At 44.3% G+C, this 25,010-nt stretch overlaps 1 protein-coding gene across 1 annotated transcript in view; it reads left to right on the top strand.

Moving 5' to 3' along the window:
• Nucleotides 1–3,318: 3,318 nt before the first annotated feature.
• The window catches only part of LOC306948917 (ubiquitin-conjugating enzyme E2 E1-like), a gene marked incomplete at both ends in the record, with an annotated part of 43,805 nt that continues 22,113 nt past the window's right edge, over nucleotides 3,319–25,010 (top strand). The window contains 5 exon segments of the mRNA XM_079538651.1: nucleotides 3,319–3,399; nucleotides 3,401–3,481; nucleotides 5,380–5,383; nucleotides 5,386–5,557; nucleotides 7,722–7,772. Of these exon segments, the coding sequence (XP_079394777.1) occupies nucleotides 3,319–3,399; nucleotides 3,401–3,481; nucleotides 5,380–5,383; nucleotides 5,386–5,557; nucleotides 7,722–7,772 (389 nt within the window).

Below are 25,010 nucleotides of genomic sequence, written 5' to 3'. Positions count from 1 at the left end.
CTATAAAGAATCAAACTGAAGAAGATGTAGCTCTAAGGACTTAAAAGTCATACTGTTTGAGAAAATTACAGCAACGGAAGTTGGGCTGCATCACTAAGTTATGGCAAGAGAGTTGCGAGCAGGAAACTGTAGAGTAACCCTATAGATTCATTACCCTTTTGTCACTGTAATGAGCACTTACATTTTCTGTTACCTTTTCTCTCATTTGAATGAAGTTCCTTCCTCTTTTGGCCCAATTCAGAGTTTCTGCCTAGCTTTATTCAAATAGCTTTGTCATGAATCTTGAGCTCATCACGGATTTTCCTTGCCATCTGACCTTATGTCATAGAGTCACACAGAAAAGACAAAGTGTGTCATCACAGGACTGTGCGAGATAGCAACATGTTTCTGGCCTTCCCGCAGCCACTGACATGCAAGACATTAGTAGTGAGCTGACATCAGGAGAGCCAAACAGACGATCATTTTTTTCTACTCCCCATGAAGCCTGATGCAAAACTCACTGGAACTGCTGAAAATATGAAGGGCTTTGGCTTGGGCCCAAATAAACCAGCCAGGAATAATGCTGAAAATATATCTGGATCTGAGATGGTACAAAGGAACTAATCCTAGTCACCTTCCCCTAGCATCAGGCTCAATTTGATTGGAATTGGCTAGATTCTGCTGTGAATTAAGCTCAAAGCCCCAAAGGCAACTCGACTCCAGTCATCTAGCCTTGCAGCCTCCTCCAAAGTCTATCCAGAGGGAAAACTGACTAGTCTTATTCAGTTGCTGCTTAGAGCTAGCGCCATAGATTAAAAAAGCTTGGGGCACACAAAAAGTGAATAATCTGGATCATTTTTTCTCTGCAAGTCCTTCGCACAACTTGGCCATAATAATAAGAGTATTAATAATTTTAAAAAGTTAGGAGACAGAAAGAGGAAGCACAAGTAAGAAGGAAATCTCACCTGATGAAGTGTGTACACTTCACAGGAAAGAAATAGAAGCAGATCATGGGCTTTCTCAAAATTCTCAAGATGGGGAGACATTGGATTAGAGGAGCTAGTTCACCTATTTGCTAGAAAATACAAAAGGAACTTTTTCTAGACTCTTGCAGTGCTTCAGTGTCTGTGCAGGGCTGGTAGAATAATCATGGGTGAGAAAGCTGCAATAACATCTCAGGGCACAGAAGCTGGATCCTTGGGTCTAGCTGGATCCTTGGGTCTCTTTCTCTTTCTGGCGAGGGGTATGGTGTGACTAGCACAGGAGAGCAGCACATTGCCTGGTCCTGGCCATAGCTAGAAGATGAGCCATAACATACAGTGGGAGCTGTCACTGAAACAGCTGAAGAGAAGACGTTAGTAAATACTTTCAGAGAGTGCATTTTTGGGTAAGCTTCAAAGTAAGTAACAACTGGTGCTGGTTATCATAATACTTTGAACAGACTTACTAAAAATCATATGTTGTGGAAAAGGTCAGTCTGCAACAAACTTGATAGCATAAGAAAAGTATGTGTGTGCAAATTTGTAAAAATCTTTGTTTTCCCTGCACCCTGTTACAGAAATGAAGGGCTTTCATTATTAATATCAGTTGTCTTACTCGACTTTCAGGCAGGTTTCCTGTCATGACAGGAAAGGGCTAGAGGTTTGTTTTCAGTGAAAGTGAACGTCTTCTGTTTTTAAAACTTGTTCTATAAGAAGTGGCATTTGTGAAGCCAAGTGATTTGTGTCCTCTCATCTCCCACGCCCATTGCTTGTATCACCAGTCTCATCCTCCAAAGTTCCATGCACGAGTTAGGAGGACAGTGACAGACTGCTAACTGCTGGGAAGCAGAGAGTTAAATTCGGTCCCCCTTTCATCAACAAGGGACACAGAGTGATCCAGATCACCCAATTTTATTTAAATGCCAGTTTTCATGACGTATTATTTCACCACAGAATCATAGAATCATTTGAGTTGGAAGGGACCCTCAAAGGTCATCTAGTCCAACTGCTCTGCAGTGAACAGGGATACATACAGCTACATCAGGGTGCTCAGTGCCCCATCCAGCCTGACCATTTCCTGTGAGGCCTTTGTCAATCATGAATGTATCAAAGCTCTACATTTTCTAAAGGACTTCACAAGTGCCATTCGAATAGGTGAAACTAGGTAGGCTGGCTCTGCTTGCCAGCTGTTTGTGGAGGACAATTCACCATGTCCTAATACGCAATGCCAGAGATAGGAAAGACTGCTGGCTGGGAAACAAACAAAACAGCAAGTGTGAAATTGCAGTAGAATTCCTTCTTCTATTAGCATGACTCTTACAATGTCATTGGCGTGCCTATCTAATATCCTTCACTGTTCAACCACACGGGAGACCGGGCAGCAAGTTTGCTGGGGAGACCGGGGATTAACCCAGGAGGTGAAACAAGGTTCACTTCGGGGTCCATCTGCCCCCTGTTCCATCTGCATGGGCTACGCCCGAGAGAGCAGTGCCCCAGCTCCTCCAGCCCACCATCACACGTAGTCTCTGCGAGACAGCCGGGCAGAGGCCGGGCCGCACAGCAGGCAGCACGCAGGCCCCAGGCGGGCAGGCCGGAGGGAGCCTTGCTGGGCTCTCAGCTCGCCGCACCCCTCAGTGGCGAACCGCGCACCGCCCGCTGGGGCCATCTTGGCGTGCGGGGCCGGGCGCAGCGCTACCCCCCCGGCCCCGGGAGACCCGGCCGCCCCCCGCCTCACCCCGCACCTGGCAGCCGCGAAGCAGCGCTGCATGCCCCGAGCTGTCCCGGGGCCGGGCGTCCTTTCGCCCCCCCGTTTTGTCGTGCAGCCCCCTCGCCCTGCCGAATCGCGGTGACCCCGCTCCGCGCCCGCAGACCGCCGGTCCTCCAGCAGGAGCAACGATGAAAACACAAAGTCCTATTAATTATGATGATGCACGGTGGCGACAGCCATTGTATTTTCGGCCGTCAAGTAATTCGAGACGGGATCCCTCGGTGCGCGGTGGAAAGTGGCGGCGCTGAGCCAAACTGACCCCGGGTGCAGCCCACGGGCGGCCGCTTGGCGTGGCTCCGGGCCGGCGTGGGCTGCTGGCTGGGGGTGCCGGCTGCCACAGCCACGGTGCTTCGCTTCCCGGGGCGGGCAGGGAGCGAGGGATCGGCCGCCAGTATTTCGGGGAGAAGAGTAAGGAGCCCGGAAAGCACAATGCAACAGCACCCCAGCCGGCTGACTGCTGCTCCCGCCGGGGACTCGGGGAAAAATAAATATCCCCGATAGTTTTACCTTTGGAAAATGGAAGGGGATTTTTCTCACTGAGGTTGCCAAGCCCCGAGCCCAGGATTTCGTTCCCTCTCCTAGCAAGCGCTGATGACATCACGAAGTGCCCCTTCTTTGTGTGTCAGTGATGTCACCGAGTGCAGCGTGGGGGACAATGGAATCCTGAACTCCAGGCGAAGGCGAGCGCTGCTGCGGGCTCGGGGCTGGCCTGGGGGGCAGGGGACATCCAGCTGTTGCGGTGGGGCCGGAACAGGTGAGAGCTGACGGGGCTCCTTCGGGGCTCGATGTGTGGGGGTTTGGGCTGGGCTCTTTTTTTTTTTTTTTTTTTTCTTATTGCATTCCAACTGAGACAGGTGAGAAGTTGCTGCTGGTGCTGGAGGGACAAAGCAGGTGAGAAGTGAGAATAGGGGGAAAGCAAAAAGCACCCCTCCTTCCCCCCCTCGGACCCAACAGCACCGGCTCAGCTCAGCCTTAAAGAAGCAGCTTGCCCCTCTCTCAGCCACCTGCTTCCACCTCGTCCCTTTGGGGCTTTGGCACTGAAGCGCAGACGGCAGCCGGGGTTACCCTCACAGCCGGCACCTCTGCAGCGCACTTTCCCGAGGATCCCCATTACGAACTCCCGTACCCTCCGATCGCCCCTTTCTTCCTTCCCCAGCACCCGCCGAAGGGGAGGGGGGAGGCTGCGGCTGCTGGGATCCCCCCCAGCCCCGGAGCGGGGCTCCCCGAGCTCCCCCCGATCCCCGCTCGCCGTGAGGCCGCGCCGGGTGTCGCCCCGGCCCCGCCGCCCCCCAGCCCCGCTCGGCGGTGGGGGAGGCAGCTAGGGAAGCCATTGCCTGTTTAATAGTTGCTGTTGCAGCACTTCCGCTTCTCTCCCAGCGAGAGAGACACGAGTGGCCAGGCCCAGCCGCACCGAGGAGGAGCAGCCAGACACAAAGGGAGAGGTACGGGGACGGGGCAACCCTCGCCGTCCTCCCCGCCGCTCCCGGGGGCAGGGGCGAGGGGCAGGGCCGGCCGCGGCCCGGCGATGGGGCGGGAGGCGGCGGGGCAGGGGGATCGCGCCCGGGGCTGTCAGGTACCGCTGTCCCCCCTGCCCCTCGCTGCCCGGCCTGCGGGCCCTTCGCCGGGGGAGTGCGCCCGGCTCCCCCGGCCCCCGGCTCTCCCCGGGCAGCGGAGGGGGCGTCCGGCGGGGGGCTCCCCGGGGGCAGCGGCCTCGGGAGGAAGGCGGCCCGGTGCCGGCCCCCGCGGCACGCCGCCGCTCGCCCTGTGCCCGCCGCAGCCCCCCCCCGCCTACCCCCCCCAGCGTCCGCCGGCTCTGCCGGGTGCCCCCTCTCTCCCGACGGCTCCCGGTTCCCTTCGGGACCAGCCCTGCCCCGCGGTGCCCCCCGCTCTGCCTCCTGCCCCGGGCTGCCCGCATGGAAGAGCTGACCCCCTTCCCCCCCCGCTGCTCCCCGGGCCCTCACCCCGCTAGGCCTTGGCCCTGCTTTTCCTCTCCCCCTCCCCCCCACTCAGCACAGCCCCGCTTGCCGGTGTGCCTTGCAGTGCAGCGGGCCTCAGTGGGCCCCCCCATGTGCTCTTGTCCCCAAGCCCCCCTGTTTCTCTGGTCCCTTTATGCCTCACAGTGCTCCCAACACCCGATCCAGCAGGCGTGGGTTTTGATCCAGAGGGCACAGGTTTTGCTCAGGGATCCTCCGTTGGGATCTCTCCCCGATGCCCCACTTCCATCCCAGTGCTGGCAGTAGTCATCCTCAGCCCATCCCTTCCCAATTCCCTCCCACCGCAGAGGCCCAAGCTGCTCCATTTTTGTCCCTTGCACCCTAGACTGGCTGTTGGTAGGTTCTGATGGCTTCTCTTGCATGGGAGATTAGAAGGAATTGCTGTGAGCTTCCCTGAGCCTTGTGGTTGTCCTTGTTCCAGTCCCTTCTTTCGCTGCTTCCTGAGAAGAAGCTTTGAAAGTCCCTTTCTCCTTCAGCGTTAATGGTGCAGGAGCAGCTGCTGCTCCTCCTGCCTGACTGTAGCGCCTGAGGAGGAGAGGGAGACACGAGGACCCTTTAAAGGGAGTATAGCCTAAACACAGAGTGAGATTATCAGCTGCCTTTCTCTGTGTGTGTATTCACCGTTTGTTCCCCACGCCCCGTGGTGTCTCCTCTCCAGGTTGGGGTTGTGGTGGGGGGGTCGCTATGTCGGATGACGATTCGAGGGCCAGCACCAGCTCCTCCTCATCTTCATCCTCCAACCAACAGACAGAGAAAGAGACAAGCACCCCTAAGAAGAAGGAAAGCAAAGTCAGCATGAGTAAAAACTCTAAGCTGCTGTCTACCAGTGCCAAGAGGTGAGGCTGCAGTCAGTTTTCTTACTGATTTGCTGCATCTTCTCTCCTTCCTCATTTGATTTTGCTGTTCCTCTGCTGCTCTCTTGTTGCTCCCATTCCTCATCTCTATCACTTATTTTAGTCTTATATTAGTCTTTCCACACTGAGCTGCCATTGTCTCACTTTTTCAGCCTCACTGTGTAGTGAATGTGCCCAGATTTCCTGTGCTCTGGGCTCTTATCCTGCTTCTGCCTCAATTCCATCCCAAGTGTTTTCCCGTCTCTTCTTCCACCTGGCTGTCATGCTGCTCCCCAATTATCTCCAGTCTCTTTCCTTTTCCTTGTTTGTGTCAGCAGTAGGGATGTAGGATTGGTATGTAAGACCTTCATTCCTTCTCTGCTTCTGGCAGCTCTGTGGTCCTGGGTAAAGCATTTAATTTCAACATCAGTCTTCCTCTCTGTAGATTGGGATGAATATATAATGGATTTTTTTTTTTTTTTTTCTGCTCTGAGGATTAATTAATGCTTGTGAAGAATTTTGAGTTTGCTTGATGAAAGGGAGATTTGGGGCTTTATTAAACCACCTGCACTGGAAGGGTGCATATAATCAGTGGAAGTGGTGTAATGTAGCTCTAAATCTCCCCCCCTGAATGTATTGCTGCTTTTCTGACTGTTCATCGCTTATATTGAATTTTTGGTGTATGACTCGATGTGAAGTAAAATAAATAATCCACTTGCACATCCACTTGTGCACATTCTGCTCTAAAATAGGTTTTGCTTATGGCACATAGTGTTTTAGGGGCAGTTTTTGAGGATGAAATCGTTTTTGTTCCAAAGTAATGTCTATATGTGAGAGAAATGCTATGACAGTCAGCTTTCTTCATCAGCACACACTCTTGGAGCCATTCAGGTTTTTTTGTTGTTCTTTTTTTTTTTTAAAAAAAAGAAAAGAGCTGTTATTCTTTCCTATTTATTGTGTTTCACCCAAGTCCAGCATCATCCTGCTCCAGAGAGTTAAGCTGACAAATGGAAGTTTTCAAGCTAACTGAGAGTGCTCCAGTAAGAATAATAAACCATCTCAGTGCAGAGCTTTGTCAAGCAGCACAGAGAGGTTATGTCTTCAGGTGTGAAAAGTGGCTGGGGTTTTATGCAAATGTCCTGTCATCACAGCTAAGTTCGCCGTGGCTTTGTGGGGTTAAGGCAGTTTGGTTTTTCCAGATCTCCACTCAGCACGTTTCCATGGCAAGCTCGTAGATAGCAGTAAGTGGTGTTTACATGTCGTGCCCTAAACTATTTTAAAAAGAGGATAGTTTTACAAGCCTGCTGATTGTAAGTATGAAAAGGTTGTGGTTCTCATGCATGACAAGTGGAAGAGAGGCAGGAGACGCTGGCATAGTTTAAAGGAGGAGAGAGGGTGGGGAGATCCGGAGGGGAAGCTTGAGTGACAGTAATGGGACTCCAGGGAAGGGGATGATAGCTGGTTGGGTATTTTGTGGCAAAAGCAGTGTGGTGCTGAGCCTAGAATAGTCCGGGCAGGGAGCACTGGGTGTTGTCTGAGCGTGGTGAAGGGAGGGAGCGTCTGGCATTCTGGGGGGAGGGATGTGGGGATGTGGTATGGTTCTTAGGGGAGGGAAAAGCTGCAGGAGTGTGCTGGAGCCTCGGAGATAGATACTCCCTTTTCTTTAAGTGTCCTCAGGAATTTTGCAGTTGCTCACTCCCTTGGGACTGGTGTTTCTTTCTCAGGGTGATGATGAGCAGCAGAGTGGATCCAATTTGGTGATGACTGCTGCTTTCAGTCCAGCAAGACAAATTTTCTTTTTGACTGTGGTTTCCTCCTAGCCCTTGGTGCATCGCATTCGCAGAGGGATCCCCCTCACTTACAGACTGGCTGGCAGAGTAAAGACGACAATCTTTTCCACTGCCCTTGTGGTTGGAACTGTTGTGGGAGTGCAGAGTGATACACCTCTCAGCTCAGTTTGCAGTGCCTGTCTGCTTTTCTGCCTCTGTAATAGGGTGTCTGTGCTGCTTAGTGTGCTCAGATGGGTGGGAGGCTATAACCGAATGTTCCTCTGCTTTACGTAGTGTTGCAAACTCGCGGTGACATTATATGTCTGTAAGGCGTAAGTGTTAACTGCTGTCCTACACAGTGACTTACCTTTGTTCCTTTTTTGCTTTTATTGCCACAGGATTCAGAAGGAATTGGCTGACATCACCTTAGATCCACCTCCCAACTGCAGGTTGGTGTTGATTTCTTCTCTGGGGAAGGCAGGGGAAGAAGAGGAGCTGAACCATGCTTGCGTTTCTTGTAGCTGTCCTCAGAGGTCCTGAGGAGGGCAGGGGAAGGGCTGCTCAGCTGAATGGCTGACAGTACTTTTTGCATGCTTGGATGACTTTAAATAGTTTCCAGGTGGGGGGGCCTCCAGAGATTATTATATGTGTGCTGATATGTTTACTGTTTGTTTTGGGGATTGTTTTGTTGATGTTTTCTAACAATTGCATTTGTATCTGTCATGCTGCTTTGTGTCTATTTCTGAAACTAGCCTATAAAGAAGAGTATGAAACTCTCCTTGTTTGGTTGGTGGTTTTTTTTTTCTGGTTTATAAATCTATTGCCTGGCTGCTCTAATCTTACGTAAATAAGAGTCCTGACAGAGAAGCAGGAAATAGCAAAATGCTCTGAGCTTTTTAGTTCAGAGTTCTTTTCTAAAGAGTGTCTTACAGTGGAAGTGTGAATTCATCACTCAGTGGGTGCCCTACAGAAGCACGCGCATTAGCCTATGAAATAACAAGCAGGGCTGTTTGGTTGCCCTTTGTGGAACAGCTTGTTTTTAAGTAAGTTTTAGGAACTTGTACCTTTTGTTTAAAGCATCTAGCAAGTTGATTCAGTTCAGTGGTTGGTGGCCCAAGCCTCTTTGCTTTTGGGGAGGAGGCAGTAGTAGTGTAACATCTTTGGTTATGCTTGTTCATTCAAGAGGAAAGTTGCTTTCAGTCTGGTTTGTTGCCAAAGCACAACTCTGTTCCTATTTTCTTGCTGTGCCTGAAGTAGGTTTGAGGCCTTTTAATGTTGATGATAGCAGCAGTTAGGGAAAACTCTGTTTATAAATAACTGTTTAATTTGGTCTCTTTGGTATTGAGGTGTCAGCCATAAATGCACGTGGATAGTTTTATTGAAGCATTTTGCTATTGTTGGTCTGCAGGGCAGCACTGATGCACAGGTAAGCCTAATGGTCCAGAGCCACTCTTTCAGTATCAGTCCCAAGGCACGTAATTAGTGACATAAGGAATAAGTTGAGGCATATGAGTACAGTAGAAGTCAAGATTGATACTAAGATTTTCGTACTGCTTGGAAGATAACTGATGTTATAGCTAGAGATTTCAGAGGTCAATATTGTTTTGTTGACATTAATGACTACCTGTGTATTACCAGAGCTCCAGCTGCTGGTTTGGAAGTGTCTGTCCCGTCTGCATCCTGACTCAGTGGTCAAGATGAAGTCCACATGCTTCCTCCTCCTCCTCTCACCATATCCTGATTATTTATTTATTTATTTATTTTTTTTCATGGGGGAAAAAAAAACCCAGAAGCATGTCTCAGAAAGGCATCGAGCCTAGCTTGCTCTGTATATAACAGTCTGGGTGATTGAGGTGCCAGGACTGCAGTCTGAATCTATCCCAAAGTTGTGATAATGTACAAGTGTGTCAGATTGCAGGCTTCACCTGAAGGTTTGTGTAAATAATGTTAGATCCTTAATTTGTTCCTGTTTGAATTGGCATCATTTGCAGGTAAAGCAGAGCTAGCAGGCTATCTGTCAAAATAGAATATGGCTGTGAATTTTTTAATTACATAGGCAACTGTGGATAATGCACTTAAGGCCTGCGTAGTAAGTTTGTGTTGTTTCACCCTTTATAAATATTTCTAATAGCAATAATTAGTTCATAGTGCAGTTAGCGATGATTAATTCTCACCTGTAATGTAAGTATTCTGCATTCTTTCCAACCTGCAAATGAGTGACAGTGAGAGCTGGCAACTCTTGCAAACAGTATGTGAAACTGGTGTAATTGCTGCTGTGTCTCTTAGAGTGTTGGTAAGTAGGAAAACATGAATGGAGAGGTTTTGGCTTGTGTGTGACCAAAGAAGTTTTGGTATTGCTCAACATGGGGTGGAAGCCATCCTACTTCAATAAAGAGAGTGCCAAGAGTGAAGCACTGCTCTGCTTATGGCTAACAAGGTTCAGATTGCACGCTCAAGCACAGGGAGTTTGCTTTTGTAGCAGCTGTTTGGTAAAAGGGTAGGCAGGTACTGATTGCCACAACACTGGGGCGAGTTTCAGTTATCACAGCCATGGAGAAAACTCTGCTTTGCGGGAAAAAAAATAGTTGGTGAGGGTGAGGATATGAAGCAAGTGAGAGAACTGTGTTGCTGCATGATGTTTAAAGCTGCCAGAACTTCCTCTGGGGAAGCCTGCTAGCATTGTCACTGCTTTCCTTTATTTTTCTTTTTTTCCTATGAGTGTTACTGGCACGCTGTGAGGAAGGTATTAAATACAGGTTTTGGAACTTAGTTTCAATTTCCATCTTCACTGCTTTGCCCATCCTTGATTTCCCTTTGCCCTCAAGCCTCTCACCCCTCTGCAGCCTTTGCCTGTGCACGTATTTTCAGGTCTCACTTCAGGGGTGCCAGAGTCTCAGAAGTCACATTTTAAAAAATGGATCTGAAACTGCATCCTATATTATTTTGGAAATATTTGGAATTTTTCCCCCTGTTTTGCACAGTGCCCTGTGTTTGAAGGCAGTTTGTGGTAGGCAGTGCTTTAATTTTTGGCCTCACTGCAAAGTGTTGTTCTTCTTGCAGTCTTATTGCAGTAATGGGAGTTCAGGTTATTTAATGCGTCCCACAGCAACTCTGCAAACTGAAGGGAAAAGCTTTAGGTTGTAAACGATTCTTAGTAAGAATTGTTTTGGTTTTTTTCTTATAAAACACCACATATAAGTTGCTAGTACAAATAATGAAAACCATTTGATATTTCAAACAAAATGGCTTACATTCAGATGAGTTTCATTTTTAGTTTTGTAGCTTGCAGTGACCAAATTTTCATGTATGTGACCCACAAATCAACTGCTTAAAAATAAATAAATAAATAAATAATGCCAATACACTCAACACCCTCTGATTGAGCAGATGTGTGGGTTTCATACATATGTCAGTAATATGAGGGGAAGTTTATCCCAAAACTTCCTCTCCCCTCAGTAGTTTCACTGCTTCTGGTTTGCCATAGCTTGCCTCTGTCCCCCCAAAGGCTTACCTGGTGCTGGTCCATCTTTTGGCTGCTTCATAATCTCTGGTAACCTGTTTGTGCCTCTTGTCCCGCTCCCCATGGTGTGATTTTGGTTTTATGCAGCCTGCTACTGTTCCTTTTATAGAGGGAATGCAGTATATGCTTGGCTTGCTTTAACAAATGGATTTCAAACTTGACAATATTTTCTTAAAAGACTTACTCTTTACAGTTTTGTGAATTCTGGTGGTGGCAGTGCCATTTTCATCAGTGTCCTGTTGCAGTGTGTGTGTCTGTGTGTCTGTGTAGCATTTGGCTGAGTACTTCTTGCTTCTTTTTTATTATGTTTTTAGTAGGCCAGCGTCATAGAGATCCTTAATTTTCTGCTGTCCACAAAATGATTTGACTTGTGACACTAGTGTTAGGTTAGAACAGTTAAATGTTGCTATCAAGTACAGAAGTGGTTGGTGGTATAGATGGATTGGAGAATAACTGTCTGGTCCTAAGGTGCTTTAAATCTTTTGAGCTGGTACCTGGTGATTCCATCTCCTATTTTGTATGATATCAGAAAGTTGCAGCTGTTGGTTTAGAACAATAGGTATTGTTGTTCAGGTATTTGGAGGCACTGGACTTCTGGCCTGATGTATGCTTTGGGGATAGCAGTATGGCATATCTTTGCATTGGGTCATGGGAGGCTGCGCTGACAACTGCCTGCAGATGTCAGAATGCATTTCCATCTCGCTGTGGAGGCAGACCTTCTTTGTGTGTAGGTACACACAAAGCGCCTGCACCAAAGCTTTGGTTCTATCACTGTGGTGAGGTTTCTAAAGCTTTAACAGAAGTTAATTAAAGTTTAAATACTGCTTATGCTCTTTATAAAAGTCATCTCTTTGACCTCCATATTTAAGTGTCTCCTGAAAGTGAATCTGCTAATGGCTGCAAGGTTATGAAACAAATGATTTTCCCCCATTTTACAGACAGGGAGATGCAGCTCACAAAAACTAAGTGACTCGTTGAAGGTCATGCAGGAAGTCTGTGGCAAAGTGGAGAAATGAATGTAAATCTCCTTTGTTTCAGGCTAACTTGCCGCTGAACTGTGTGTGTTGGTTGTGCTGTGAGCAGGGCTTTGAATTTGTGCTTTATTGGGTGTCTGGTATTGACTGTATGTAAGCATGGTAATTTAATGGTATTTTTCCATCTGTGTAGAGGGACCAAAATGGATATTAACTAGAATTAATGCTTTTTAATCTTTCTTACCCAAACTGAAACAAGTTTGTCTCCACATGGCTCATTTAAGTCCGTATAGGCAAGACCAGCTGTTACTTAAACAAAAATAATTTTCAAATCTTTGCTGAAGGAGACATTTGCCTGGAAGGCTTACCATCGCTTCAGAGTGAAATGCCATCACAGATTCATTATTTAAAGAATAATAAAATACAGTTGTGTTTCCTGGCTCCTTCAGCCCCATTTCTGTAAATTCACAGAATAAGGACCAGATCTCCCTAAGAGTCTTGTGAAAGTTAACTGTCAGCACTTAATAAATATATGTCTCAGTGTAGATGGTAGGAGCAGCGCTCTGTGCTATAATAGGTGGAATATTCATAGTTTTCAAGACTTTGTGGCGTGGAATTAAGGTTGCTTGGCCAGAGAGAAGTCTGCAGAAAATGTGTGGCATAAAGGCTGCTTTGAACTCAATGATATCCTCTTCCAATTAATGTATTTCATCTACACACTATGGAAGTCTAGCATTTGTTTGGGTTGCATTTGTTTCTACAGCGCTCTGAGGATGGATTGTCACTGTTAAGCTGTAGCATTGTTTGTTTTCTAAATTATTTTCACACTTGGAATAAACCTTCCTGCACGTGGACCTATTCTAGCTAGAACTTTGTGATCTTATGTTTTGCAATTAAAAGTATTAATTAGAGTAAGACAGGTTAGTTTTGTTTTTAATATGCACACGCGTTCTTAGAGCAAGAATGACACAAATGGTGATTTTCCTTCCTTGAAAAACAAAACCACAACAGAGATAGATAAGTAAAAGTGCAGATAATGTTTAATGAAAATTCTCAGCTTGTACAAGGGATTTTAGCACTCCTTGTTTTCATTCACGTCTCCCCCTGTAGTTTTTGAAACGGGGATATTTTCTGTGAGAACTTCCCAGCCCTAAGATGAGGAGGACCTTCCTAATTAGAGCAGTGTGTAGTTGAAAAATACAGTTGTCATACAAACTACCCGTGGTTCACCATTTCCCCCCCCCCCCTCTTTGTTTGGCGCAGTGTCCCTGGAGAAATAACTCTTCCTTTTGAAACGATATATTAACAAATTTAGAGATCCTCCACAGCTGTGTATGGGCTCTCACAAGCCATAAAAATAACACTGCTTCTGTACGTGGTGATTCTGAATGTCTGTAGGTAGCAGCTCCTGTGGGGAAAGTCCTCTGCCTGACGCGCTCAGACAATAGCAGCAGGGCAGCAGCTTTTTTGCTGCAGATTGATTAGCTAATATTCCAGGAGTTCACATTTCTGAAGATGTTTCTGTTTTTTTACTGGCTCCCTTTAAAAAAAAATCACTCATTTTACAGGCAAGGCTGCTGGGTTCCCATGGTGGTAGCTCCCTGATTCCACAGTAGATTCTGTTTGGCACATCCCAGCTCAGCAATTCCCATATGAGCTGCGTTCTGTGCTCTTGCATGCCAAATATCGGGACGATGAATCTTGAGAGCGGCTGTGAAATCGTACCACGGCTCAGAACAAAAGGGGCTGAAATCCCTTCTGTGCACACTCTCTTGTCTACCACTTAATTTTATTATTTGACTTGCAGCTTTGCTGCCCTCGGAGGGCACTGTGCAACTGTATTTATTACGCTGCATATATGTTTTATCTGACAAATTGTATGTTTTGCGTTATGCAGTCTTTAATTTGGTTTAATTTCAGTTGTATTCCAACTCTGCACGCCTTGGTTTTTCTGTTGAATGTTTGTATATAGCAGTGGGTGATATGTCTGGTTTTGTTTTAAGAAGTATTTGTGATATGTGCATGGTACTTCATAGACATAAATGGGAAATGTGTGTGAAGTATTTACAGTGAAAGGGCTTGAATCTCTTAAATATGAAGACAAAATTATCACCACAGAAAGAGCTGGCTGGCCTAGGGCAGAGATGAAGCAATAGTGGACAGTTTTGCACTTGAGGATGCCACGTGCCACCAAGGGCAGATTGTTAGTGACTGGGAGCTGATGAGCAGCTGAGATGCAGCCTGACAGGCCAGTGACTTTGGCCCTGCTGTCAAAGAGGTGGTTCTAGGACTGTGATGGAGCCAACCTGCCTTGTTGGAAGTCATTCCGGGGGGTTGAGGCTGTTGAGAAGCTTGTGCAGCTCTTCAGTAGGAGGAGTCTCAATTGTGAGACTTCTGCAGCTTCTGCCTGTGCTTTTCTGCAATTGCATGCGATAGACCAATGCTGCATCCAAAGATGGGTGGCCAGTAGGGAGAGGGAGGTGGCCGTCCCCATCTACTCTGGCCTTGTAAGGTCTAAGCTGGAGTACTGTATCTAGGCCTGGGGCCCCCAGTACAAGAAAGCCATGGAGCTGTTGAAGTGAGTCCAGAAGAGAGTCATAAGGATGATGAGAGAGCTGGAGCATTTCACCTATGGAGAAAGACTGGGGGAGCTGGGCTTGTTCAGCTTGGAGAAAAGAAGGCTCTGGGGAGACCTCTTTGCTGCCTTCTAGTACTTGAAGGGAACTAATAAAGCAGGAAAGGGAGCAACTTATTACATGATAGGACAAGAGGTAATGGCGTTAAACTAAAAGATGGGAAATTTGGGTTAGCTGTTAGGAAGAAATTCTTCAGTCAGAGGGTAGAGAAGCACGGGGACACAGGCTGCCCAGAGAAGCTATGAATGCCCCATCCTTGGATATGTTCAAACCAGGTTGGATGGGGCCCTGGGCATACAACCCACTAGGGGATCTTTGAGATTCCAACCTAAGCCATTCTGTGGTTCTGTGATTCTCTTTACAAATGTTTCATGTGCCAAACAGAAAAAGTATGTTATTTTGTGTGAATGGGTTAAGAGATTGCTGCATATCTGTGAAGACTTGCACACCACATGTGAAGTAAAAGGCTGTTCTTTCTCCAGGAAAGAAAGTACTTAAAAGTACTAAGGTAAATTAATGATGTAATTTAGTGATTATAGTAGAATCTTGCCAATCTGTACATTTATTTGAGTGAAATAAGTTTATACTTATTTTTCCCTCTGAGGCTTAGCAGTGGAGGTCTAAATACTGACTTCATTATTTTACAAGAGGAACTAGAGAGCATGTATAGTCAAGTACTATAAATAAACCTAAACTGTCAAAATAAACACTGTACACTTTGGAATTCAGAAGGGTTTTCTTGTTTCTCTTGCCAATTTGCAAATTTCATCAGCATGCAATTGGTCTTCCAAGGCATTTGTGGAAAGTGTAGTGGTTACTGCAGTGCATTTAATACATATTTTCTGTGTATGAGGGGCTAATTGACATCACCAGGAGAATATATTACAGATCTGTATGCTTAACTGCAACATACAGCATGCAGTGTTGTTTTCTTTATTAACCTGCACACCCTATGACGGCAGATGGGGGAGGAAAGGAGAGTGGGGCGTACAGATTATAACTCATGGCAGATGTAAAATCAGACAGTACATCTTCCCCCATTTCCTCTCTGATTTCACAACTGAAAATATAGATCAGGTAAGATTAAGTTGAGCTGTTTCAGTAACTGGGTACAATCCAAGTTTTGGCAGTTCATTTGTTTAAGAGAAAATACAAAGTAATTGGATTAAAGAGGCTGTGTGATTAATGGTTTAGAATCTGGTTATATTTCTGTGCTTCTGTGTTTCTGTGAATCAGTACAGAATCGAAGCCCTCGATTCCTCCAAGGGCTTCAACTTTTAGAGTCAAAAGTGAGCGTAAACCAAATCAGCATGTTAATATTTTGCCCTTTTTGTATTGATGTTAATGATTGTTGAGAAAACTGGATTTCTCACCTTTTCCCCTGGAGCAGCTGGACTTGCTGAAAGCTAGAGAATCTTGAACTGGCACTGGCAGTTCTAAAGGCAGGAGCAAATGCTTTTGGCTAGAGCAGAGGTACTTCCTGTGGAAGGTGGACTGCCAATATTTAATGCTCTTTCTGCTTTATCTCAACAATAGATTTTTGCCAGTGAAACTGATTGCAGCATCTATTAAGGAGAGACGAGGAGACAGGTATTTGTTGTTCTTTCTTTTTAGTGCCCAGTGTCTTAAAGAGAGCTCCTTACAGGGGTGAAAAGGCCTGGAAACACTACAAATTAGTTCTGAAGCTATAGGTGACTTTTTACAGTAGATTAATTGATGAAAAAAAGCAAATATGGAGCTTCAACAGAATACTGTGAGACAACAGCAGAGCTCCAGGGCACTAGAGATTTTCATACACGGAAGCCTATCATTGGTGTAGCTGTCTAAAATGCTTCACTTGTAGTTTGAACATCTCCACTGAAATTTTAAGGTGAAAATTTAAGTGATCACTGTTAGGGATATGCCATTTCAAGTGGAGAACTTCCGGAAAGTTTTGGTGTATTGCTTATTATTTCAAAGTACAGGCAGCCCTGAGAAGTGGCCTACAAATAATACAGAAAGTGCAGTATATTTAATTAAAGAGGTGCTTAACTGTTGCAGATGGTTTTGAAAGATTGCTAAAATGCACACACTAGTAATAACATAGTTTTAAAGCAATTATATCAACAGTGTAGTATTCCACAAAAGGTCATGTCATCAGAACTTTCTGATCAATCAAACTGATGGCTGTAATACCCTATTTGCACATTGTTTCCTGTGTGTCCCGGTAAGCTTTTTAAAGGAGATGCATTAGGCAGTGCATGCAAGCGTTTATAGCTGGTGCCCTCCTTAACCTCCCTGTAAATTGTTTATCAATAAGGATTGTCTAATTTTGTTTTTGATGGGGTAATTCTTAATTTGGGAATCTCATTGTTTTGGCTTTTGATGAAACCATTTCTACTTGCTTACACCTGGGGGACTATGGGCAAGAGAGCAAAGACAGGATGCTTAAATGGCTATTCAAAATAAAATCTCAAAATACCATGAGTCAGAATGGAGTCCTCAATTGCATTAAATCTGTGTCTATGCTTTCCTTCCTGCTTCAAATCATGCAGCACGTTTGTGATCTGGGAAGCCAGGCAAGAAGATGTGTTATAGCTACAAAAATGACCTAGGAAATCCCTGACTAGGAATGTAACTAGTGTCAAACCTTTGGCTTGCTCTTCATCTGCTAGTCTTTTAGTTGCATCCCAGGGTTTAAGCCACTAGTGAAATTGTAACGCTTTCTTTAGAACAGCATTTTTCCAATTTGTTCTATCCCCTTTGTGTCCTTATGAGGTTAATTAGATTGTAGGCATTGGTGAGACTGAGTGAGTAAATGAATTGTAGGTGAGGAATGGAAAAGGATGTAAAACCACTCCAGGCAGAAGGATGTTGTGTTCCTACGGACAGCAAGATCGTGCAAGGCCTTAATGGTGATTGCGAGAGGCAGCGCATCAGGGTGGCTGAGGTAATTTTGCCCTGGATGCTGAAGGAAAAAGTTGTGACAAAGATGGAACTATAGAATGATCATTTCTTTTTGTATTCCAATGATTTAGTTCTGCTTTGTTAATGCTTTCTATACAGAGCAGAAGAGATGGGGCATCCTCCTCTTCAGTAAGTGGGGAGAGCCATCTGTGGGTCAACCTCTTCTTGAGAATGAGTGGCTCTTAAAGGCAGGCAAGCATATAAATTACAGCAATAGTTTCTGCACTGCTGCTTTTGTTACAGCCCTACTCAGGAGGTACGAAATTCATATATCAATAAAGTCAGTGTGTTTGTACAATCTTATACTGCTAATGATGGTCTGCAAATCAGGAAGGCACAATCTACTCTACCTGGGAGAATATAATGCCTGAAACAGGTCCCCAGCTGTATCTTTGCTTGTCTCTCCTGCCTGCTACATGAACTGCGTGTAGTTCTTGAGCCATGGATTGACCACCTGTATCTTTAGAAGTGCATGATTAAGAGCATGAGTGAGATGTGAGAAAACAAGCAGTAGGAAGGAGAGCGGAGAGTTGCAGGGAGTGATAGCTAGAAAGGAGCAGAAGGAGATAAAGGCAGAAGTATTAATGCAGGGAGGTGGGCTGAAGAGAAGAGAAGTAAGCAAGCAAGCAGAATAGGAAAGGCCTCCTGCATCTCCCAGAGGAGCACACCTTGCTTTTGTACCATTTGGTGGAGAAGCATGACAAGAACAGCTATTCACAAAATCCTATAATGCTAAAAACAGGATGTTCACTGAAACTCTTAAGTCATTTTAAAACGAAAAAGGCCTTCTATGCAGTGAATAGTGAAGTTGTGGAATCCATTGCCACAGGAGGTTGTGGAGGCAGATAGCATCAGCACGCTCAGAACCATGCTGAGCAAATTCATGGCCAACAGGTTTGTGGGCAGACTTAAAGAAAAGAGTCAGGGATGTACCCTTAAACATCCCTAGACATCCCTAGTGCAGTGGCTGTGGGAGCACAAGGATGGTGTGGGCTGGAGGCGCTGGCCACAATCACTTACTCTAAGCTTTTACCACTCTGGAATAGAATACTAAGTTAGATCACCACCCCTGTAGTTTCTATGTGGAGTACCTACAAAAAACTCAGTTTCTGTTCTTCTGTCCTCCTCCTTCTCAAACCCCTTTGTCCCTCATTCCAGTCTACTAATGTTTTCTTTATCCTTGGTCTGATTGATACCACTTCTAGCCGCATAAAATGTTTAACTTCTGCCCTTTATGGAAAAGTTCCTGTCTCTTCTTTTTACACTTCACCTTTTAAAGCAAGCCATTGTTTTCTCTCCAACACTTTTCCTTGCTTTTGTGAAGGGTAAATCTTCGTGCGTTTCTCTTGTTGAATTTAGAATGTAAAATTTTGAGGTCAAAGGACTTTTTTTTTTGTTGGTGGTGGTGTTTGCAAACTGGTATGTAAATTTCTAGCTATATTTAAATGTTCTTTAATAAAATAGCTCCAGTCCTTGGGCTTGTGTATATCTCCGTATTCTTTCTTCCCCCCAAAATTAAGTTCTGCTTCTGTTGCAACATCACTTTTTTTTCCTTCTTATCTGGTTGAGATAAATAAGCGAGCTGCTTTATTCAGCAGCTATTGTATTACCTTGAATGTGTGATTTGGTTGTTTTCCGGTTTTATGCACATCAAGGTTATCACAGCTGTTTCTTTGTGATGCTATTACATTGTAGTAGGGTAATGTGTTTTGAGATGTGTTAGTGCTGTTTTGATTTTGTTTTTATTTTTTATTTCCTTGACAGTAGCAGAAATGATGACAACGTCCAACAGCTAATCTCTTTGCTGTCTGTGTGCTCCTACTTCACCTTCAACCTCAGCAACTAGAAAGACTGTAACTGTTTGGTGGGGAAATATTAGTTATATTGCAGAGCTATTACATGTGATGAGACATTCCAGTGCAAAGTACTTGGTATTCAGTGTGTGTACTAAGCTCCTAAGGACTATAAATACTGTTACATTTGAGGTTTTGTAATGTATCAGGTATGTCTTGTAGATAGCTTTTTTTTTTTTTTCCCAACAAATGCAAATTTTCTAGCCCATAGATGGTGCTTGGTGCATCGCTTTACAGTGACTTTTGGTTTGCTTTTCATAGCAGAATCTTCCTTATGAGAAGATGTAAAGTTCAGACAAATTATTTAGGATTGAAATTTCTCAGGTACATGTTTTGTTGCAACAGTGAACATCATAGATGTGGCAATTTAGGGCATCTTTAACTAGTACTGGATTTTGCCAGGGAAGTCTGAAGAATAGTGTTTGGTCAGTGGAGCCTTTGCATGGTAACACTTTACAGTGAGGATTAAGTAAGCTGTTATGATCCTGTTATAGCTGTAGAAGTGGAGAGAAGGGTTGAGGATAAGTGAGGATGTGCTGTGGTCTCTCTCATGGCTGACTGAACAGCTGGGTGGGATTTGTTAGTGGTTCACAGCTTGTCTTCAGGAGAGATAAGAAAGGAGTGCTGACTGGGGCCTGGATCTGGGAAGGAGAGTTGTCTATAGCCAGTGAAGTCTATTCTATTTACAGCAGTTTTCACTGATTGAGAATGAATGGGCTGGGGAGGGGAAAGAGCAAAGCTGGAGTTGGCAGCTAAACTGTGACACAGCAAGAAAGACTGAAATTATGGGGTGGGGCTAGATGTGGCCCTTAGGAGCAGAGGGCAATGGGGAAAAACTGTATTTCGCCAGATCCCTTTCCAGCAGTAAACCTGCCAGTCCCTTGCACCCATTGCCAGCTCTGTTTGCACTTATCTCCTGTTTCTTCATTGCAGTCTAACTGGCACCAGGTCACTGGAACGGCGTAAAGCTCTACAAAAGAGAGCTGTGTGACTGGTCTGGCCCATGGAGCTGCCACTCATTCTGCAATCCGTCCCAGGCTTGTATGGAGCTGTGTTGGTGGCTTCCTGCCTCTCAGCCCTGCTGAGCTGAGTGGGTTCTGGACCGTTTTCTCTTCTGCTAATCACTCTGATCCTTCAGCAGAAAGCCATTGCCTTTGTCCAACTCCACAGGCAAGGTTCTCTTGTTGACAGAAGTAAAATGTTTATGAGGAATAAAAAATGAATTGACAAAACATTTCTTATGTTATTAATTTAGTTGCAAATGAAGTGGCAGTGATCATCTGAACTACTGAATGTATATGTAGTTTTTTTAATTAAGCATTCAGATCATGAATAACATGAAGCTTGATGAAAGGGAAAGAAGAAAGTGTTCTTGAATTACTTGAAGTTATCCAAATTGGCAATTTGAATGCAAGGTGTGCATTCAATAAGAATATCTAAGAACAGATATTTGTCATCTACTCTTTGCTCATTGGAAAAGTGCATTTTATTAACTTAAAAAGTTTCTAGTCAAGAGGATGCATGTAAACTTCATTTTGGGGTTATGAAAACATTCAAAATGTGCAGTAGGTGAGCCTGTGCAAGCATTTACCAAGTACACAGTTGTATGCCACACAAGTGCAGTATCCTTTGGTCACTATTTTTAGCAGTCAATCTCGCATGTACACACTAAGTGCCATCTTTGAAAAGTCATCTATTTGCTGCTTTAGCAAATGTTTTACTTCCAGTGGGAGAATCTCATTTTCTGAATATTAAAATACTGGTAAATCTGTGCTGTTTAGCTAGATTGGCTTTCCTAGAAGAGAATGTGTCATGTCCTAATGGCCTGCTAGGTCAAGGGCTAAATTTCAGTCCTTGTTGAAACTAGTTAATGAACTGTGTGCAGAAACAAGTGTTTCTATGTCTCTGTGTTCATGTTAATAGAGTTCAAGGTCACTGGGAGAGTTGTGGGTTTTAACTTATGTTTTATTTACGTATTCTTTCTTTAGAAGTGTCAAACTCTACTGAACTTGAGTACCTTATGGTTTTATGTATATCCAGTGATTTTATTTTTCTCAGCTGGTTATATGCTAGTAGAGTAAGCATCATTTTTCTTCCTTTATTATGCTGAGGTGGCTAGATGGAAGAATGCACCTTGTTTTGGCTTCTGGAGGGAAGGCCTCTTTTTTGTTTAATGTGTGTTTTTATATACGGTTATTCTCTGATAGGGATTATAAATATGATTAGGCAGTTATTCTCTCTTCTGGAGAGATGTGTGTGAGATTCTGTGTGAGATTGCTGGTCAGTAGAGAGAAACGCACACTTTCGACCTTTATATCTCTTTAGACCCATTAGCTCTTGGACATAGTGGTGCTTCTCAAATTGCTTAATTGTTCCAAAGAGATCATTTGTGCTTACTCTTGTTATTGCCATGTGATGCTGTCTGTGTACACACTGCCAGAAAACCCATGGTATATTACACTTTTATTGTTATGTAAAGCAGCTGTAAAACAAACCGAATGATTGTGGTTTTGAAGTCTTTGCTATTGGCTACTTCATTTTTTCCCTTTATGTCTCTAACTTTTACGTTTATAGTTTTGCCACTGTAGGGAGCTAATGAAAAGCAAACATATAGGCTGTTTGTTTAAAGATAATAGTAATAATGCCACGCTCAAATTCATGTTGCTCCATAGTCCTATTTATTATCCTGTTTCACAGTATAAGAAAAGCTAGGGCATGCCGTGCTGCTTTGGGGGTGAGGTAAGGGTGAGGGCAGGGATTGTTTTTTGTCTCCTCAGCATTAGCTTGACTGTTAACAGTCCTCTGATTTTTAGGAAACTTAAATAATTGTAGAGCAAGAGAGCACATCACAAATAAAGGAAGGAAAATACGTGCAGTAAGGCATTGATATAGAAGAGGGAAATTGTGTTGAGCTGTTTTCTTCAAATGCTTGCATGCCTGAAGGGACTGGTCCTGTGTGAACCCTTAGCACCCTTGCTGGGTTACAAAAGGTGGTCATTTTATGTTCAAATTCCTCTTTACAAGTAGTGCTGAAGATAACAAGGCCTTAAATTACCGTTACTTTTTCTTACCTCTTTTGATACTAGTAATAGAACTGCGTGTCTCAGGAGTAAAATCATGAAATGCATCTGACTTTCAGCTTCAGCTGTTTACAGTAGGAGTACTTGTGGAGATGATGAGTCTCTTGATCATTCTTAGCTCTAGTGGGAGAAGTGTTTAAAAACAGCAAAACGGCCACTGGGCAGCCTCTCTTACAAATCTTCATCTACACTGGTCACAGTGACTGCCAAGACTTTTTTAATAGTTAGATTTCCTTAGTTGAGTCCGTTTTGCTTTAATGGGTGGCTTAGATCCTGCTTTCCACTATGCAGAAACATATGTGAGCTTGGTTGCCTTCCTGCTATAGCATGTGTGCTGGGAAGGCACATGTAAGTGTTGGGGGCATGTTCTACTTGGGTTTAAAGAACTGAAACAAACTGTGAAGATGAAAAGATGCTTAGTAAGATGGAATGTGTGTTTGGATTTTGCCAGCATCTAAAGATAAATCCTTTACAGTAGTGAAGGCTCTTAAAACAGTGCTTTGTTCTACCCCAGTATGTATTCTGCAGTAGCTAAGTTGTTCCAAGAAAAATGGGAATATACTGTAGGTGCCAGACTTTGTCTTTGAAATAAAAGATGTAGGTTTTAGCTCAGTTAAATTTTGCTCACCACTGATTTCATTTTAGTAGATTATAAGGTAATGTGTAGTAACTTAGAAATTTAAAAACCTTTAGACATTATCTGTTCAACAGCTTTATGAACACAGTGCTGCATCTGATCCACTTCTTGCTAGTGGTGTTCAGAGTGTGCACAGTTAGCAAACACCCCTTTCAAGTTCACTTGCCAGAAAGCAGTTGTCTTTCTGAGGAAGTAAGGGGCTATTTTCTGCTTACCTTTCTCTTCGTTCCATTTGTCTTGCATGCACAGAAATAGTTCTGTAGAAAAAGGTTATAAGATCAGACGCCAAGGGCAATGCAGACTTGCCCCCATTAGTCCCAGTGATGCAAATGGCAAGGCCAAGTTTGTCATCATGACTGAGAGCAAAAGTTATTAGCTGTGATCAGTGCTGCATCATTTTGCAGCGTAAGTAATTTGCTGAAGTGATGATGAAATTCTAGATTTGCCATTATGGGAGATGGCATAAGAGCATGTGCGAACTCAAAAATATCTGAGCAAAGGGGCTAAAGTGAGCACATTCTCTTTTATTGGTTCCAAATGAGCTGCAGTTTTACTGTGCCATTGCTGTAGCAGTAGCTATTTTAATGGCCACTGAACTGAGTTAGAGTACCTACAGAGACTACAGACTGTGTGTGTGTGTGTGTGTGTGTGTGTGTGTGTGTGTGTGTGTGTGTCACACTTGCATGTTTATTTACATGGGAGGCATATACACCCTGATTTCATACATGAAATATTGAGTGCGTATGACAAGAACTACTTTTACCACTCAAGTTTGTTTAAAGCTGCACAGCATTTATTGGAAACTCAATCTGAATGTCATCACACTTGATTAAAACGCTTCATTTTATATTTCAGCAACCTAGATTTCCTTTTTCCATCCAGTTCTGCCAGCAAGTAAGAGCTAGTTGTGCTCTTGTGCCCTGGGCTGATCAGAGCAGACTGGTGGCTTTCCCTCTGTCTTCAGTGGGTTTGGGCTTAGAAGAGTAAGAACTTAAGCTGTCTAAGGTCACTTTGTTTCATTAATTCTTTCATTGTTAAAAGTATACCTCAAAAAAAAGAAAAAGAAAAAAGATCTGATCCAAATGACTTATACTGTCAACTGTTCCTCTGTTCCAGAAACTTGCTTTCAAGTCCTGAAAGCTGGTCACATACAGGTAATGCCTTCTGACCTGTAGCAAATGTGTATTAATGATACCGGTGCAAAGATCAGGATTCCATGACACTGTAAAATGAGGCATTGTGATGTCAACAGTTTTACTGTTTTTATCATTTCCCTAAGAAGGAGAGAAGAACAACTAAATTATTCAAAATGAAGAATTTGTAACCCTCATTTAAGTCGAGTGGTGTAAAAGGACTGTGATCTCAGTGCTGTTGGATACTGGTTTTCTTTTTGTACTTCCGTTTCACTATCATGCGGTTTTTAGTATCTAGCAGGAGAGAGTTTCAGCCAAAACAATCCAAATATGCACAGAGCAAGCATGAATGATACTTGACAGGTGGGTAGGATTTCCTGCAGCAACTGCCAGATTTCTGAAGTCAGTTTGCTCCCTGTGTTCTGTGATTTTGCATGAGTGGTCTGATGCTGGTTTGGATGCACATAGCTGCAGCAGTATCTCTGTTGCTGGAGAGCAAGGGAAGTTGGAGTTATGCTTTGTCTGCCTTCTGCTGGCTGACACTGGGTTTCAGGGTAGGTAACCTTTGCAGCTAGGGATCAATCCTATAGCCTAGGTAATGGACAGCCCTACTGTTAATCTGAAACTGTCTTGTAGTAGCAGGGTTTCCCCTGAAATTGTAACCAGTGTCATAAGTTTGTAATGCTGTGATGTCTCTCTGAAATCTCCTCCATTGTTTTTGTAAATTTATTGCCTCTCTATAGAGACTGCTATTTTATAGAACATTTGGTTGAAGTCATGCTTGAATCTGGTGCAGTTTTCAGCAGTTATGTGCAAATATGGAGGTACCCTCTTTCAGCAAAATTTCTAGAAATGTCTTTGCAGAACTGTGGCATCAATTTCTTTTATACTGTTCATTTGTGACACTG

This window comes from Tetrao urogallus, assembly GCF_951394365.1.
Source record: "Tetrao urogallus genome assembly, chromosome: 7".
In the NCBI taxonomy this organism is placed as follows: domain Eukaryota; kingdom Metazoa; phylum Chordata; class Aves; order Galliformes; family Phasianidae; genus Tetrao; species Tetrao urogallus.
Note: the sequence above shows the minus strand (reverse complement) of the source record. Positions and strands in the feature narration are given on the sequence as shown.